The sequence below is a fragment of the Maylandia zebra genome, linkage group LG11 (assembly GCF_041146795.1).
Source record: "Maylandia zebra isolate NMK-2024a linkage group LG11, Mzebra_GT3a, whole genome shotgun sequence".
NCBI lineage: Eukaryota > Metazoa > Chordata > Actinopteri > Cichliformes > Cichlidae > Maylandia > Maylandia zebra.
The window spans coordinates 32,307,696-32,321,708 of record NC_135177.1 but is presented as its reverse complement, the minus strand read 5'-3'; the positions used below and the strand labels follow the sequence as shown (position 1 = coordinate 32,321,708).

General features: G+C 37.5%; 2 protein-coding genes across 4 annotated transcripts; one reads left to right on the top strand and one right to left on the bottom strand.

Annotated features, from left to right (window-relative positions):
* The first annotated feature begins 3,264 nt into the window (after positions 1–3,264).
* On the top strand, positions 3,265–5,082 carry lrrc72 (leucine rich repeat containing 72). Of its 3 annotated transcripts, none has more exons than XM_024804338.2 (7): positions 3,265–3,318; positions 3,412–3,485; positions 3,586–3,655; positions 3,732–3,813; positions 4,527–4,640; positions 4,841–4,856; positions 4,939–5,082. In XM_024804338.2, the coding sequence occupies exons 1-7, from the start codon at positions 3,304–3,306 to the stop codon at positions 5,042–5,044; spliced, it is 477 nt and encodes a 158-aa protein (XP_024660106.2). In that variant the 5' UTR covers positions 3,265–3,303; the 3' UTR covers positions 5,045–5,082. The 3 variants fall into 3 exon arrangements, with proteins under 3 accessions (XP_024660106.2, XP_004560236.3, XP_012776995.3); XM_004560179.4 differs by having other exon boundaries at positions 4,767–4,856; XM_012921541.3 differs by having other exon boundaries at positions 3,271–3,309; positions 4,767–4,856.
* A 1,376-nt stretch (positions 5,083–6,458) lies between these two features.
* ankmy2a (ankyrin repeat and MYND domain containing 2a) lies at positions 6,459–12,876 on the bottom strand. The gene is made up of 10 exons (XM_004560178.3): positions 12,656–12,876; positions 12,155–12,219; positions 11,210–11,348; positions 11,005–11,103; positions 10,455–10,615; positions 9,857–10,071; positions 8,639–8,774; positions 8,320–8,448; positions 7,991–8,120; positions 6,459–7,391 (listed from the first exon to the last, which is right to left on the bottom strand). Exons 1-10 carry the CDS (start codon positions 12,720–12,722, stop codon positions 7,252–7,254), a joined length of 1,281 nt encoding a protein of 426 aa, XP_004560235.2. The 5' UTR covers positions 12,723–12,876; the 3' UTR covers positions 6,459–7,251.
* Between the last annotated feature and the right edge of the window lie 1,137 nt (positions 12,877–14,013).

Here is a 14,013-nt window from a genome sequence, read left to right as displayed (position 1 = left end):
TCTTTGTATGTTCGCTGTACAAAACAACAAGAGATATAATTACTTTTGTGGGGAACACTCAATCCAGGCTTGTCTTACAGATATGAAAAGCGGTGTCATGCACAGGCACTAATTGTTGCTCATGTGAATGAAAGTTGATATGCAAGATCTCTTACCTGTTTGCTTTTATTATAACACAAACACTTTTTAGGGCTGGTCTCCCTTTTCAGGAGAGACAGCCTGAGGATGTCATTCTTCTGCTGAGTGAGATGGAAGAAATACTCAGATGGACTACGATGTTAAAAATCAAAATTTTCCAAATTTGTTTAAAAATTAATAAGAATTGTCAAAAATTTAGGAAAGAAGTGGGTTAGGATGGGCAAATTAAAGAATGTAAGAAGGCAGAAAGGCAGAAACAAAAGGGAAAGAGAAAGAAGAACGATAAAATGGAAAGGAAAAAGGAAATTAAGAAGGAAAAACAAATAGAAACAACATTAGCAGGATGAAACGAATATCAAGAGACTTGAGAAAAACAAATTAAGTAAAGTAAGGAAAAATAGAAATGGGAAAGATAAAAGGAGAAAACAATGAAGGAAAGAAACAAGACAAAATAAGGGAGGAAAGTAAGAAAAAAGTTTGAGTGAAAAGAAAAATTTAATTGTGCAGGAGAGAAAGAAACGTTCATAATGAAATGGTTTTCCCAGTTTGTGAGAAAGACGTTGACTGGCCTGCTCAACACCTTTCAGGATTTTCTAACATGATCAATGCTACTGACTACATACAATTCTCAAGACAGATTAATATGACTTTGGAGATGGACATTAAATTGGAAGCTTCATTCATAAGTGGTGTTTTTGCAGTGTAGTACCACACCTGCATAAATGTAATTCCTTTCTATCCCTTCCGCAGATGATTGGTTTCTGTCATTAAGCTTGACACTGAGCTTCTGTTATTGTTTCCTCTCTCTTTTGTTTTTCCTCAAACAGGAACACCGGGGGCTCATTCACTCTACTTCCGAGAGAAAATAAAGGACAACGTGGCCAACTCTTCTCAGAGGACTATTTACACTTTGACGCCCCTCTGAGCTTCTTATGGGAGTGGGTGAAAGCCGAAGGGTAAACATGATAGGCTCTACCTTTTGTGTCCTCACCATATAAAAGAAAAAAAAAAGGTGAGAGCGACTCCCTCTCTGCACACGCTCTAACTCAGCAGCAGGAACACGCTTCCCCCAACCCTCATGGGAAATGAAAGGTGGCCGGGTTAACAGCATATTGACAAGCAGGAGTGTGTGCATGACCAGGAAGTGCCCGTATGCAGTAATGAGAGGTGAGGCGAGGGCAACCGGAGGGGTACAAAAGGTATGCACAACACCTGGAACAAAGCCAAGAAGGAAGGGTCAATGTGGCAACACAGTTTGGAAAAGTTCTCAGCAGAAGCTGAACAAAACGTGGCTGGTGTCTCAGTCACTGCTGTTCTCTCCCGAGTTTACCTGTCTGGTATTTACACTGTTATTATTAGCAAGCACTTGGCGACACTGGGAAGAAAAAAATTCCCTTTCAAAAGGAAGAAACAACCGGAAGACCCAGGCTCAGGGAGGGGCAGTCATCTGCCATGACCGGCTGGGAAGACAGCATAAAACACACACTATGGAAGACGGCAAGAGATGAATAATAACTAATGATTAAATGAAATGATGTTGAAATGAAAAGAGTTGAGTGAGCACTCAGTCCATCATCCCAGCAGCCTAGGCCTAATGCAGTGTAACTAACGGAGGATTCAGGGTCACCTGATCCAGCCCTAAATTTCAACATCATAATCCCGGATTACACAAAAAGATAAAAGAGAATGTGACAAACGAAATTTATGGAGGAACACTGGCAGGTCCTCCGAGGTGCTTAGAACAACAAGATTTCATGGTGTCATAGTGGAATCCAATACAGAGTTTAGCCAGTTTGCTTTTTACACTTTTGAAATGTTATAGTGAAAAGGAAAGGTAGAAAACGCCAATGTAAGGCAAATAAATGTGTTGTTATTTGTGAGTTTTAGAAATGCTGCTAGCTGTCTTAAGTTACCATTTATAACAAGCTGTTTTTGCATTTCAAGCATTTGTGGTAAACAAAGCTAGTCAGCTTCTGTATGTATAATACAAACAAAAGAGGGGGAGTGGTATCACTCTTGTCATCATCATGCTTCCCACTGACAGTTTTCATTTTTATGCAACCACTTTACAATCAGCCTGTTCCAGCTGATAAAGAAGATTATGAAATGTGATTGAACACCCATCAAATTGACCGCAAGCTGAGGCTATTTACAGTATATCAGTACTTTGATTAATCAAAAGCCATTAAGTCAATTAAGATTAGATTGAGAATAGATGTGACCAAACACAAGTTCCTCAAGAGCCATAATTTCAGTTTTATGTATGGAAGTCTATGAAGGACTTAAATAAAATAATAATGTAAATATTTGTAAATGAAAATGATTATTAAAACTTTACATAGACATATTTTCTATTTAAAATATTTATGTAATGTTGAAGATGTAACAGTGTAGCCTGATTTTACATTTATGCAAGTAAAACTATTTCCAACAATGTGAAGACGAGTGAGCCATGACAAAGAAAGAAATGTAGAACAAGTAACTTAGCAAATTTTCCCGTTGTCAGTTTCACAAATGGGTTTTAGTGCTCTGTTTCATGCCCAGTCACATTAAATAACAGTTAACTGTCTGAGAGCATAAGAGACAGTTTCTACTTATGACTAACAGACACTAAACATAGTATCTGGGGTCAAAAAGCCATCCTTGTTGCACACATAGTTCATGCAAGCACGTTAATAAAAACAAACAGTCAAATTTCAGATAAAGTAAATGGGAAAAAAGTACTTTAAACATGACTTTCCACATATGGAGACTTAAACTGTTGTTACTTAAATGTGAATCACTGCACTAAGTGGCTGAAATGCAGCTGGCGATAATAGAAAAATCTGACTAATCATTTAGGTTGCTGCATGTACTGTGTTAACCTAAATGAATTCTACTGACTTTGCCACTCAGGTCTGGTGAAGCATTGCCCTCTGCTGGATCTCTGGCTGTCCTGCAGATGTTACAAACATAAACTCTTTAACCTGTGCAAAAATGAACAAAAAGTGCGTAAATCTCCCACAGCCCTATGAGAGAAAAACCAACAACATCACATATCACAATCACATATTTTTTTTGAAATAGAAGAGCAACTTTTGTGTTTGTTGTGATTTCAACAGGTGTATCCTGGCAACAGGTGTATCCTGGCAACAGGTGTGCCTTGGTCAGGAAATATAGCAGAAGATGGAGGTGGGCAAGGTGAATCGGCTTTAACCTCAACACCACTCACAACCATTTCACAGCCATGAATGTATGTTTTACCCCTTTTTTTCCTTTTCCTACTACCCACAGGTCATCGAAGACTCTCTCCAGAAGCGTGGAATAAGAAGGGACTGCGATGTTTGTCAACTCAGCCTTGCCACAGAGTAAGAAAAGCATTTACTTTTCTAAAATATATGTATATCTTTAACTTACAGAGGAAAAATTTCCAGAGATTATTTAGACGGTTTGTATTGTGTTAAACAGAAAACTCACCAGTGTTCCTGATTTATCAAGATTTCACTTTCTGAGGACGTTGTGGCTGAACAACAACAAGGTAATCTACTTACAGCTTTTTTTTTGCATACAGGATGGAACAGACGATTAAATTTATTTCTCTCTAATTCTTACAGATTAGAGAGCTGAGCTGCCGTTCCGTCAACTGTTGCTTGACTGAGCTTTACCTTCAAAATAACAACATCAAGTCTGTCTCAGGTTAACCTCTCATTCTCCCCTGAATGAAAAAAGAGACAAACAAAAAACAACAACAACAACAAAAAGAAACACAAACTCGTAATTTTTACTGGGTCAAAAGAAAGTCTAATGGTAGATTTTTTTAAAATATGCGTATAATATATTTTTCTATTTTTACTCACAGTTTGCAACATATTTAGTTAGGTACTTTAATTTTTAGGTGTTGAAACAAGTGCTGCAGTCTTTCTTTTAAGAAAGAGCATCACCTGAATTACAAGAAAAAATCATGTATATAAGGTCCTTATTAAACTAAATTCTGAAACTCCCTGAAATACTGGGGGAGGCTACAACACATTTGTGGCAAACACTTTTGTACTTTTATTTTGAAATAATACATAGTTTCCTCTGTTATAACACAGTCCCATCTTTTTAATGATTTAACATTTAACAATTTATTTTCTTTCATATATACTTACTTATGTATTTTTAGATTAGTTATTTGATTTTTTTTTTTAAAGTTACTACACAAATCAGATGAATATAAAGTGGTGAAAAAAACATTTTACTCTAATGTGCTGGAATTAATGCTTAAATTATTTTTAATTATTAAAAGTAATTTTTCACCTCGACATGCACATTTGTGCATATAGATATGCTGTAGGGACCTGAAGAAAAAGTTCTAGAAAAGAAGACATATGTAGTCATGACTTTTTAAAACTTTCTCTCCCACACAGGTGCTCTAAGTCATCTGACCTGCCTGCAAATCCTGTTTCTTCACAACAACTTGATCAGAGGGTTGGAGGACACAATGCACGAGCTCAGGAGGATGCAGCAGCTCCAAAATGCCAGTGAGTCCTGAACCATCAACCACACCCATCACCGATCAACAACCTGGCCTGAGAAATTCTGTTCATGCTTTAAAGATCCATTTGCAAATGTGGATGTTTGACTATACTGTGTATTTTAAAATGCAGCTTTTTTCCTCAATCCCATCTCTCATGAACTTGGCTATCGCCAACATGTAATCCATCGCCTGCCCTCACTCCAGATCTTAGATGGAAAAGGTAAAGATGTTGAAATGTTCTGACATATCAGACATGCGGTTTGTCATTACAAACACAGGAACTGTCTCTGTTGTGTTATTAGAAGTGGAGCCAGCAGAGAGGAAGACGTCGTTCCAGATTTACAGTCAGGATTGTCACCGCATCCTCCAGTCTGTGGCTTTTGGAAGATGCCAGTGATAGCTTCCTAACTTCCTATGCAAGTTCAGTCATTACACAGTGCAAAGTTTCTCCTCCATTCTCATTATTTCTGTGATATGTTCAAAATAGAGCAAAAGGTGCACTGCAAACGTAAATTTGAATAGCCTAAAGTACCAGTAAACCAAAACAGTGAAGGATTGAGACAAAAAAAAGAGCTACAACTGAAGATTTCCCCCAAGACCAATAACAATCACAGGAAGTAAAAGTAAATCACTTTGTGTCAAAATGTTATTTGACACAAAGTGAGCCACAGATGACCCCAGAGATGAAAAGAAATTAAAACAAATGTCAAACAGAATAAAATGCAAAATGAAATGATAGATGCAAACTGGCAGTAACAGTTTGTACAGTCATCTTAAGTGTGCACTAAACAAGAGAGTTTAATGGGTTAATGGACAGGAGAATGTGGTTTATGTCTGCTGAACAGGATATACTCAGACTTGATTTCAAATCAGTAGGAAGCGTCGCATTTTAACCAGTTCTTTCCTGGACAACATACTCGGAACTACAGATTCCTTGTAAAAGATATTTCCATGCTCTTTCACATGCGTCACTTCTGGATGTTAAATACCACCAATGGAAACCATACAGTAAAGTTACAGCAGCACAAACAATGTGAGTCACATATATACTTGATGTTTTCATGCTTGGTCCTAATTAGCAAAGTTAAAGCTAACAATTACAGAATAAAAACTGATTTATAGTCCAGTTATCACTCAGAATATATCATAAATACATATTTCCACTTTATTCTGACCAAAAAAACTCAAAGTAATACACTTGATAAATAATACCAGCACTCAAAGAACTTCTCAAATTCACCCGTTCACAAATTTGCACATCAATACAGCTCATTATTCTATTCCTTGAATGTCTTTACCCCATCATGGACTCATACCTAGATCCATGCATTAGGGGGAATTTGAGTTTTAGTATCTTGCTCAAGGACACTTTGGCATGCATACTGGATAAATCGAAACACCTTCTGATTAGCAGAACCGCTCTGCCTCCTCGTCCATCGCTGACATTTATGCTTATGCCAAAATGATTTTCCACGTCTTTACTAAACTATGAAAAGGTGTCAAGTCCCAGAATGCATCTTGGTAACTTTTAATGTTTATAGGTAAAAGTTTAAAGTGTTAATTGGCATTTTGAACAATAAAGGAAAGCTATGCTGAATATGTTTGTCAAGGCCTCAGGAAGACTCGAAACAAATCAATAGGGCACATCGAGCACAGCTGGAAACACAAAAGTAATGTGCAGTTTGTGATGATTTGTGATCAGGGGCAAGTGTGTTTCACAGGATTTACATGCTATCGATTGCACTAAACACACCCTGATAATTTCAGGAGTGAGTGAACAAACATAAATAAATACACTTAAAAAATGAGAATCTACAGCATATTTCAGTGAAGTTGGTCTCTGTTTAATGTATTTGAAGTCACCAGCTCTCAGAACAATCACAGCCTTATTGAACTTGATATTTTGACTTCAGCTTCTCTAATAATTCATGGTGCACAACAAATGAAAGAACATCAAAACTAAAACAGTGAGATCTTTCAAGACAAACTGACACTTGCCATCCTGACATGATGTCCTTGTTCAACAGTGGATGCTGGAGTAAATGTTTCCATTTAGTCGGAATTTGGAAAATCCTGAGAATTAAAGTCACATCTCATCATTCACGAAAAATAAACTGATGGCATTTATATTTAAAAATATACATTTTTGGTCAACATTTTTCAGCCATGCCTTTCACTCACAGCTCCCATAATGTTTTCAGTACAAAAGATGTCCCAGAAATACATCAAATAACTGCAAAGAAACAACTCTGATTGGTTACTTCATTCCCACAGTTTGCTACAGTTTAAGGCAGAATTGCTTTCCATAATGGATGTGAGCCATTACGAATCCCTCCCAGTGACGTCTACCAAAAACACTTTAGCCTATGCAGTGTTCACATTCAGATATTATAACAATTCCATATGAAAAGTTAACTTAGAAAAAGGACACAAAGACTGTGGCATTCCTCGGATGTGTCTTGCCGTTATGGTGAGAGTCTTAGATTGTTAATAAATATGAGTCCTTCTTCGAGTCTTTATCTGGCGTTTATTCTTATGGCCAGTTTGCTCTCTATCTGTGGTGTGTGGATAGACCCTAGAGAAGATGGTCATTGTCTTCAACTGTCAGATGTTCATCAGTTGCCAGCAGCTGGGGTGCTTGCAGGGTCTGATGTTACCGTTTCTGCTGCAGTGTTTGAAGGGGTGACCTCACTGCTAGTGTCTACTGAAAGCTCCTGCATGGAGTCTGTGGCATCCTGCACAGCTTTACTCTCCTCTGAAAGACAAACAAGACAAGTCATTCAAACCTATTTTAATCACATGCAGCTTTGTGTTTTATCCCTGATCAACTCTTGATGACCGTCAGTTAAAATTCTATATTAAACTGATCATATTTTAATATAGTCTTTCACAGCATGCTTTTACTGTGAGTTTATTTAAATATGGGAGAAAATTCAAATGAGCTCTTAATTAGTGATGTTATTTTGTATGCCTCCCTTTTTTAAATTTTCTTTTTTTAAGAATGTAAAAAGAAAAGCATAATTTTTTTTAAAATTTGAAAATATTTTTTGTTGTAAATCCATAAGCAGAAAATTAGAGCTTTTAAGGGTTTTCTCAAAAGTGAAATTTAAAGAAAAATATTGAAACATGATGGCTCTATTCACACTGATCCTGAAGCAGACGATTTTAAGTAAAAAGTCAGATATTGATGTTAAAATGACCTTAAAATGGAACTGATTCTACTTTAATAGAACGCTGTCATTACACACATTTTGTAACATTTAACACAGAAGCTACATTTAGTAGCTTCTGTGGGACAAATGTTTGCGTTACTATTTTGTGTGACTTATTTTAGCTTTCTAATGAAGAAAATACCTTTGTTCTGTTGCATCCTCAGTTTGGCTGCTTCTGCTTCTTGTTTCTCTCTCTGCTCTTGGAGCTTCTTGCAAACTTTCTTGTGGGTGAACCAGTGCATCTTTTGGCAAGCTTGGCCACAGTAGATCACCTGGTGAGAAAAAAAAAACAACAACTTTATTTGTACACCGTTTATGTCATAAAAGGTAAACAATCCAAGCAGTCAGTTAAAGAAAGGACTCTCAGAAAAGGTCATAATTAAAAATTTCACATCAAATTAAAACAAAGAAACAACAACAGGCTTCATTGTTGAGGTAAAACCGACAATCTGTTGTAGCTCTGACGCTCACCATTTTACAGATGGAGCATCTCTTCTCGGCTCCTTTCTCTCCACAGGTCGTGCAGAACTCTGCGTCCATGAAGCCGACCTGACCGGTGATGGCCTGAGTCAGCACTGACAGAGCTGTGGGGTCGTTACCCTGCAATGATGTTAGAAAGAAAGACACAAATCAACCACCACACACAGCTAATTACAAAATACATTAAGCTTGAATGAAACCTATTCAAAACAAAGTTCTGACTTTTTTTTTTTTCATGAAAAGATACACATTGCTTAATTTAGCCTTTTGATCCATTTAGCTTTCCAGTGAGTTGGATTTGCAAACTCACAATCTCTACAGGAGCGATACTCCGCACCAGCTGCTGCAGCAGAGTAGCATCACAATATGGGAATTTGCGAATGCATTCTCTGATAAACTTCTCTTGATACACGGGGAAACCATCAGAGTCCCGACCCTTCAGCAAGCTGGAAAACAAGGATTAGAGGCATTTATAACTGTACAGTGGATGTCATCTCAAAAATAACTTAAAATAATAAAATTCACTGCATTTTGGAATTTTTGGTTTTAACAGACATAGCTCCACTCAGGATCAGGCTTGAGTGTTAGGCTACGTTCACACTGCAGGCGAAAGCGCATCAAATCCGATTTTTTTGACCCTATGCGACCCATATCCGATCATGGTGTGACAGTGTGAACGGCACAAATCCGATATTTTCAAATCCAATCTGGGTCACTTTCGTATGTGGTACTGAATCTGATACATATCCGATGTTTCAGAAAGCGACTGCTGTGTGAACGGTCATGTCGCATTAAATCCGTCTTTTATGTCACTGACACAAGACAGACGCCAATTATCAGCGCCGGAGAAGAAATTGCGAATGCTTCCTGGCCATCTGGTGAGACTGCTGGGAAGACAACGTTGGAGAAACGTGAACATTTTATTTGTACTGCATAACCTGCAGATTCTGACAGAAATCTGCAACTATCCTTTGAAGCACCGCTCCTCTAAAACAGCAATAAGGATCATTATTAGGTTATCTACATTATTATGTAAATAACAAAATAACTTAAAGCAAAAATTGGGAAACATGAAGTCCGAAGTCTTTATATTAAGGGCCAGCAGTCAAACAATACGGTTTGCTCTGGGTCTAAACAGAGCGCGTTGTGTGTGACGTCTTCTTTTGCGCATGCGGGCCGCTTTGAGCGTTCACACTAGAGCGCGTTTGCTGTCGCATTTTATTTGTAGTGTGAACGAGCAGACAAAAAAATTGGATTTGATCAAAAAAATCGGAATTGAGCATTAAGACCTGCAGTGTGAACGTAGCCTTAGAGTGGGTAGAATAACCAACAATTCTGTCACCATCAGTGTTGTTACGCTCCATATTGGTCACAACACTGACAAAAACAAATGCCCTACCATGAAAAGCTGCTTAGAAGCATTAAAAAAATTAATTAAGAACACATTCTAACCTGTGCTATCATTACATTTATTTAACACACACAAAAAGCACAGAAAGTAAACACTAGATTATTGTAGGTCACACACCTCTTAAGGAGACCGTCTAGCTTGTCCTCACAGTCTTTGAGGAAGGAGGCACATTTTCCCAGCACACAGCTGATGTAGTGCATCTTCATGGCCAACACCTCGTTCATGTCCTGCTGCTTGATGCACTTCTCACAGATAAGCTCCATCACCCGGCGACATTTGTCCAGCGCCTCCACCTCCGCCAGTAAAGGATTCTCCTTCACCAGCATCACCATCTGGAAAACAAATCAAACACCGAGGTTCTTCTTAGTAAAAGAAATGCAGTTTACATGTCTTTGCTCATAATCTGTGATGTAAAAATCTGTTTTCAGTTCCGTTCATAGCTCCAAGTGCACCACAGGACATCCCTGCTGTTGACCAGTCAATCAGAGCTAAACCAGTATCTGGCTGTTTTTAACTATACCCCATTGCTCAGTGACAAAATGTATTTGAAAGTTTGCTGCACAATGCCCATAACCAGAAGAAATCAGAGTAATATTTGCAAATGAATAAATAAAGACTGCAACAGCACTTTAATCTGTATCAGTGGGTAATAACAATAGCTGCATCAATTATATATTTTTATATCATGACCTTTTAGAAACCAGGGAAGCTTTACCTTGACAGGGTTCAGGTTGGTGCTCATGATGACCTTATGCAAAGGTCCAGCCAGTTTGGGTGGTAGCTTGGGTTCCTTCTCCAAACCCTGAGGCTTAGTGTAGTAATCCAGTCTGGCACGGGAGAAGAAGTTGTTGATCACTGTGACACAATCATGTTGCCCTAAAGAGAGAACAAATTAGTTTGTTCATTTGTTTTAGCACATGTACAACAAATGACCAGTCAAACGGAAATACTAAAGGCAATTCTAAGATTTCTTCAGTGTGTATGGAGGGCACGGATGGTGGAATGTACCAGCTAGCAAAAAATGAAGTGATCATACCCAAGATCAGTCAGTTCCAATAATTTGTATCTAATGTAGGTCAAGTAGGTAGGTAAGGGATGTTAAGAAAAAGAAATACATAAAAAAACTGAAGCTAATGCCAATCTCTAGTTTTTTTTCCCATGCAAAAAGAAGAAAAAAAAATCTGACTAAAAAGGTTTTGTCTCTGTCTTTTTGTCTTTGTGTGTAGACCACTAGACCTAAAAGCTAACCGTTACTCCAAACGTACCAACAAAAGCTGCCATCTGTGCAGCAGTCCTTCCGACAGAGTTAACTACGTCTGTTTCTGCCCCTGCGTCCAGCATCATCCATGTGATATCAGTCTTTCCTGCAGGCACAAAAGAAGGAAAGTCACAACACTTAATAAAGAAACAACTGATTCTTCAGTGATGCTGCTGGAGCGATTAAAACCAACATGCACACACAGGTTTTACCTGACAGGCCAGCAAACATCAGCGCTGTGTATCCATGCTCATGCTCATTACAATTCACATCTGCACCGTGTTGAAGCAACAACTTGCACATGTCTGCTTTTCCCTTGTAAGCGGCGTGCATGAGAGGAGTCATCCCATACTGTGGATAAGACAAAAAAGTTAAGAAAAGCTGCTGATATTTATTGCATTTAAGCAAAGATTAGAAATAAGGAAATATTTACAGAAAAAAATTCAAAACTAATAGATTAAAAAAAAAGGTTACTACAATTGCTTCTAAACAGTTAAAATGCTTGTTTTTATTATCTGTCTGTACTTACCTTCACCATCTGCTACAGGTACAGTAAAGTTAAAAACCATCAAACTACAACCATCTGCTTCTGACAGGTGGACAGGACAAACGTCCTCTAAAGTCCTTCAGAGTGGTGACTTATAATTTGTCCTTTTATTCAGCAACACATGTGTTTGACCTTGTCTTAAATAGCTCATCATGTGTGCTCCACAAATACACTGCAGTCCTGAAATGAAAAGACTTACTTTTTAGATGAAACCACAGATGGTGTCTCAGATGTAGTTATTTTACCATTTGAACCTTTTGGCCTGATGATTATATCGTAATTAGAGATGAATGCGATTTTTGTCACAAGGATAAGACACAAGAAATAATATAAATCGATGCCCCCGCCCCCCTGACCCTTGTAAACGAGGTAGAGAGGAGCTTTTGAAAAATGTCCAGTAAGTTGTCAATTTATGACACCAGATTTAGTATCTGTACTCAAAAAAAGAATTATTATTGCATACGCTGTTAATATAAATTAAACGTAACTAAAAATTATCATTGCAAGTCAACATTCGATTAAATACGTAAAAGAGACGAGACAGATAACGTGCTTTGTTACATGTGCATGTTTTGTTTTCTCGATATTGCGATCAGACATACTCTTTTACCTCATCCAAACAGTTGACTCGAACATCCTTACAGCCCAGCAACCTTGAGGCCTCTTGAACGTTTCCTAAAGACAAAAAACCCCTCAGTATTATTTCAGTACACACAACACTACGATTTACAGCTACTAAACTATATTAAATTAAGATTTTTTTTCTAAATTAGTCTGCCATAGTCCAACTTATACACTGCATAATCATTCTAATCTACCATGTAGTTCGGTCCACTTAGATCACGTTTAAAACTCATGTTATCCTGCAAGTTTGCATTAGTGAGGTGGGACTACATTTTAGCCTGAATGATTAGCTTTGAGCTAACATCAGCTATTCACAAGCTTTGACACAGCTAATTTTAAAGTCAACTGCTATTAATAAAGAAGCTGCAAACATGCATCACGGCTTTAACTGCGGTTCAGTTATTTAATTCAGTCACATTTTCTCCAAAGAGCTAACAAGAGCTAACTGCTGTATGGTGTTTTCAGGGATTAGCGTTAGCCAGCTTACCTGCAGTAATAACCTCAAACAACTCCTTTTCACTTGGTGACAAGTCTCCTTTCTTTAAAGCAGACATTCTGGCCAATATTAGCTTCAAACGAGACGATAATGGCACAAATAAACCACCGAGTTTTCAAATAACTCTACACTGTCCGTGGCTCCGACAGTATGCTGATGCTCAGGCATGAAGGCTAGCTCAGAACGAGCTGTCATCTGGAACGTACCACTGCCAACCCCTAGTAGGGAGGATATGTGTCACAGTCAAAAATACGTCAACGTTTAATCCACCGTCTGGACTTTTTGACTTTTTAGAACAATGCAACAAAAAAATCTAAGAAATATGAGGATTAGATATAATGTCACATTTTCTCATCATATGTCACAACAGTGAAGTGCAAGAGATAACACCCCTTTAAAAAACTGATGAGTTCCACAGAAGTCTAGAAAGTTTTTTTTTTTTTTTTTTTTTTTAATTGCACAGAAATGTACAACAATTATGGCAATCTCTACAAAGATTCTATTTTCCCAACATGAAATATTATCAGAACAGGCTGAATTCCAACATATAGAAGATAGATAATGAACAGGAAGTACAAACAACAACAAATAAATAAATAAAAACAAACCCCAAACAGAATCAAAGCAAACAAACAAGCAAAAAAAAAGAAAAAAAAAAGACGTTATACCTTAGGGGTTTTCTAGCAGATCTAATTCAATAATCATATGATTCAGAACCAGAGCTTGTTTTTTGTCCATAAATTTAACAGATGAGAGGAAGAGGCAGAGTTCTTTGTGAAAAGTACAAAAGGACAGCTTTGTTTTCAGAAAACGACATTTGTGAATGAAGAATTTGCCCATAATAATTATTACATTTAGAACACTTTCAAGCTTCTTTTCTTTTCTTAGAGAACCAAAGATAATATCATTTTTAGAAAATTCAAGTAAATTTGGAATCTTTGGGAAGAGCCAGTAGTGCACATCGTTCCACAGGGCTTTACAGAATATACAATTATAAAATAAATGTTCTGTTGATTCAATATCCCCATCACAAAAAGAGCAAGAATTACTATCAATAGCAAAGCGACGTCTGAGAAATTCTTTGGAAGGGTAAATACCAGAAAGGATTTTGTAGTGGACCTCCTTAGCTTTGAGGAATGGGAAGTTTTAGGTAATTGTTTCTGATCTCTTTCTTTTGATCACCAAGGAACAGATGTGAGATGGAATTTGGATTGGATCTATAAGGGAAAAAAACATTGGTAAATAATTCCCTAATTTGGGAGTTTTTTTAGACTGTTAGCTGTAATGTTATGCCCATTTACCAAGAGTTCAGGGAGGTCAGGGGATCTATAGTCAGGGTTTTGAAAAAG

Bases quoted from the DNA above. Each gene is read 5' to 3' on its own strand.
- lrrc72 (XM_004560179.4), top strand. The intron at 3,486-3,585 runs GTAAGAAAAGCA...TGTGTTAAACAG, and splicing joins CAACTCAGCCTTGCCACAGA to AAAACTCACCAGTGTTCCTG. The intron at 4,641-4,766 runs GTGAGTCCTGAA...TTTAAAATGCAG, and splicing joins GCAGCAGCTCCAAAATGCCA to CTTTTTTCCTCAATCCCATC.
- ankmy2a (XM_004560178.3), bottom strand. From the start codon at position 12,722: ATGTCTGCTTTAAAGAAAGGAGACTTGTCACCAAGTGAAAAGGAGTTG. The intron at 11,104-11,209 runs GTAAAACCTGTG...TTGTGCCTGCAG, and splicing joins GATGTTTGCTGGCCTGTCAG to GAAAGACTGATATCACATGG. The intron at 8,121-8,319 runs GTGAGCGTCAGA...TTTTCTCACCAG, and splicing joins GATGCTCCATCTGTAAAATG to GTGATCTACTGTGGCCAAGC.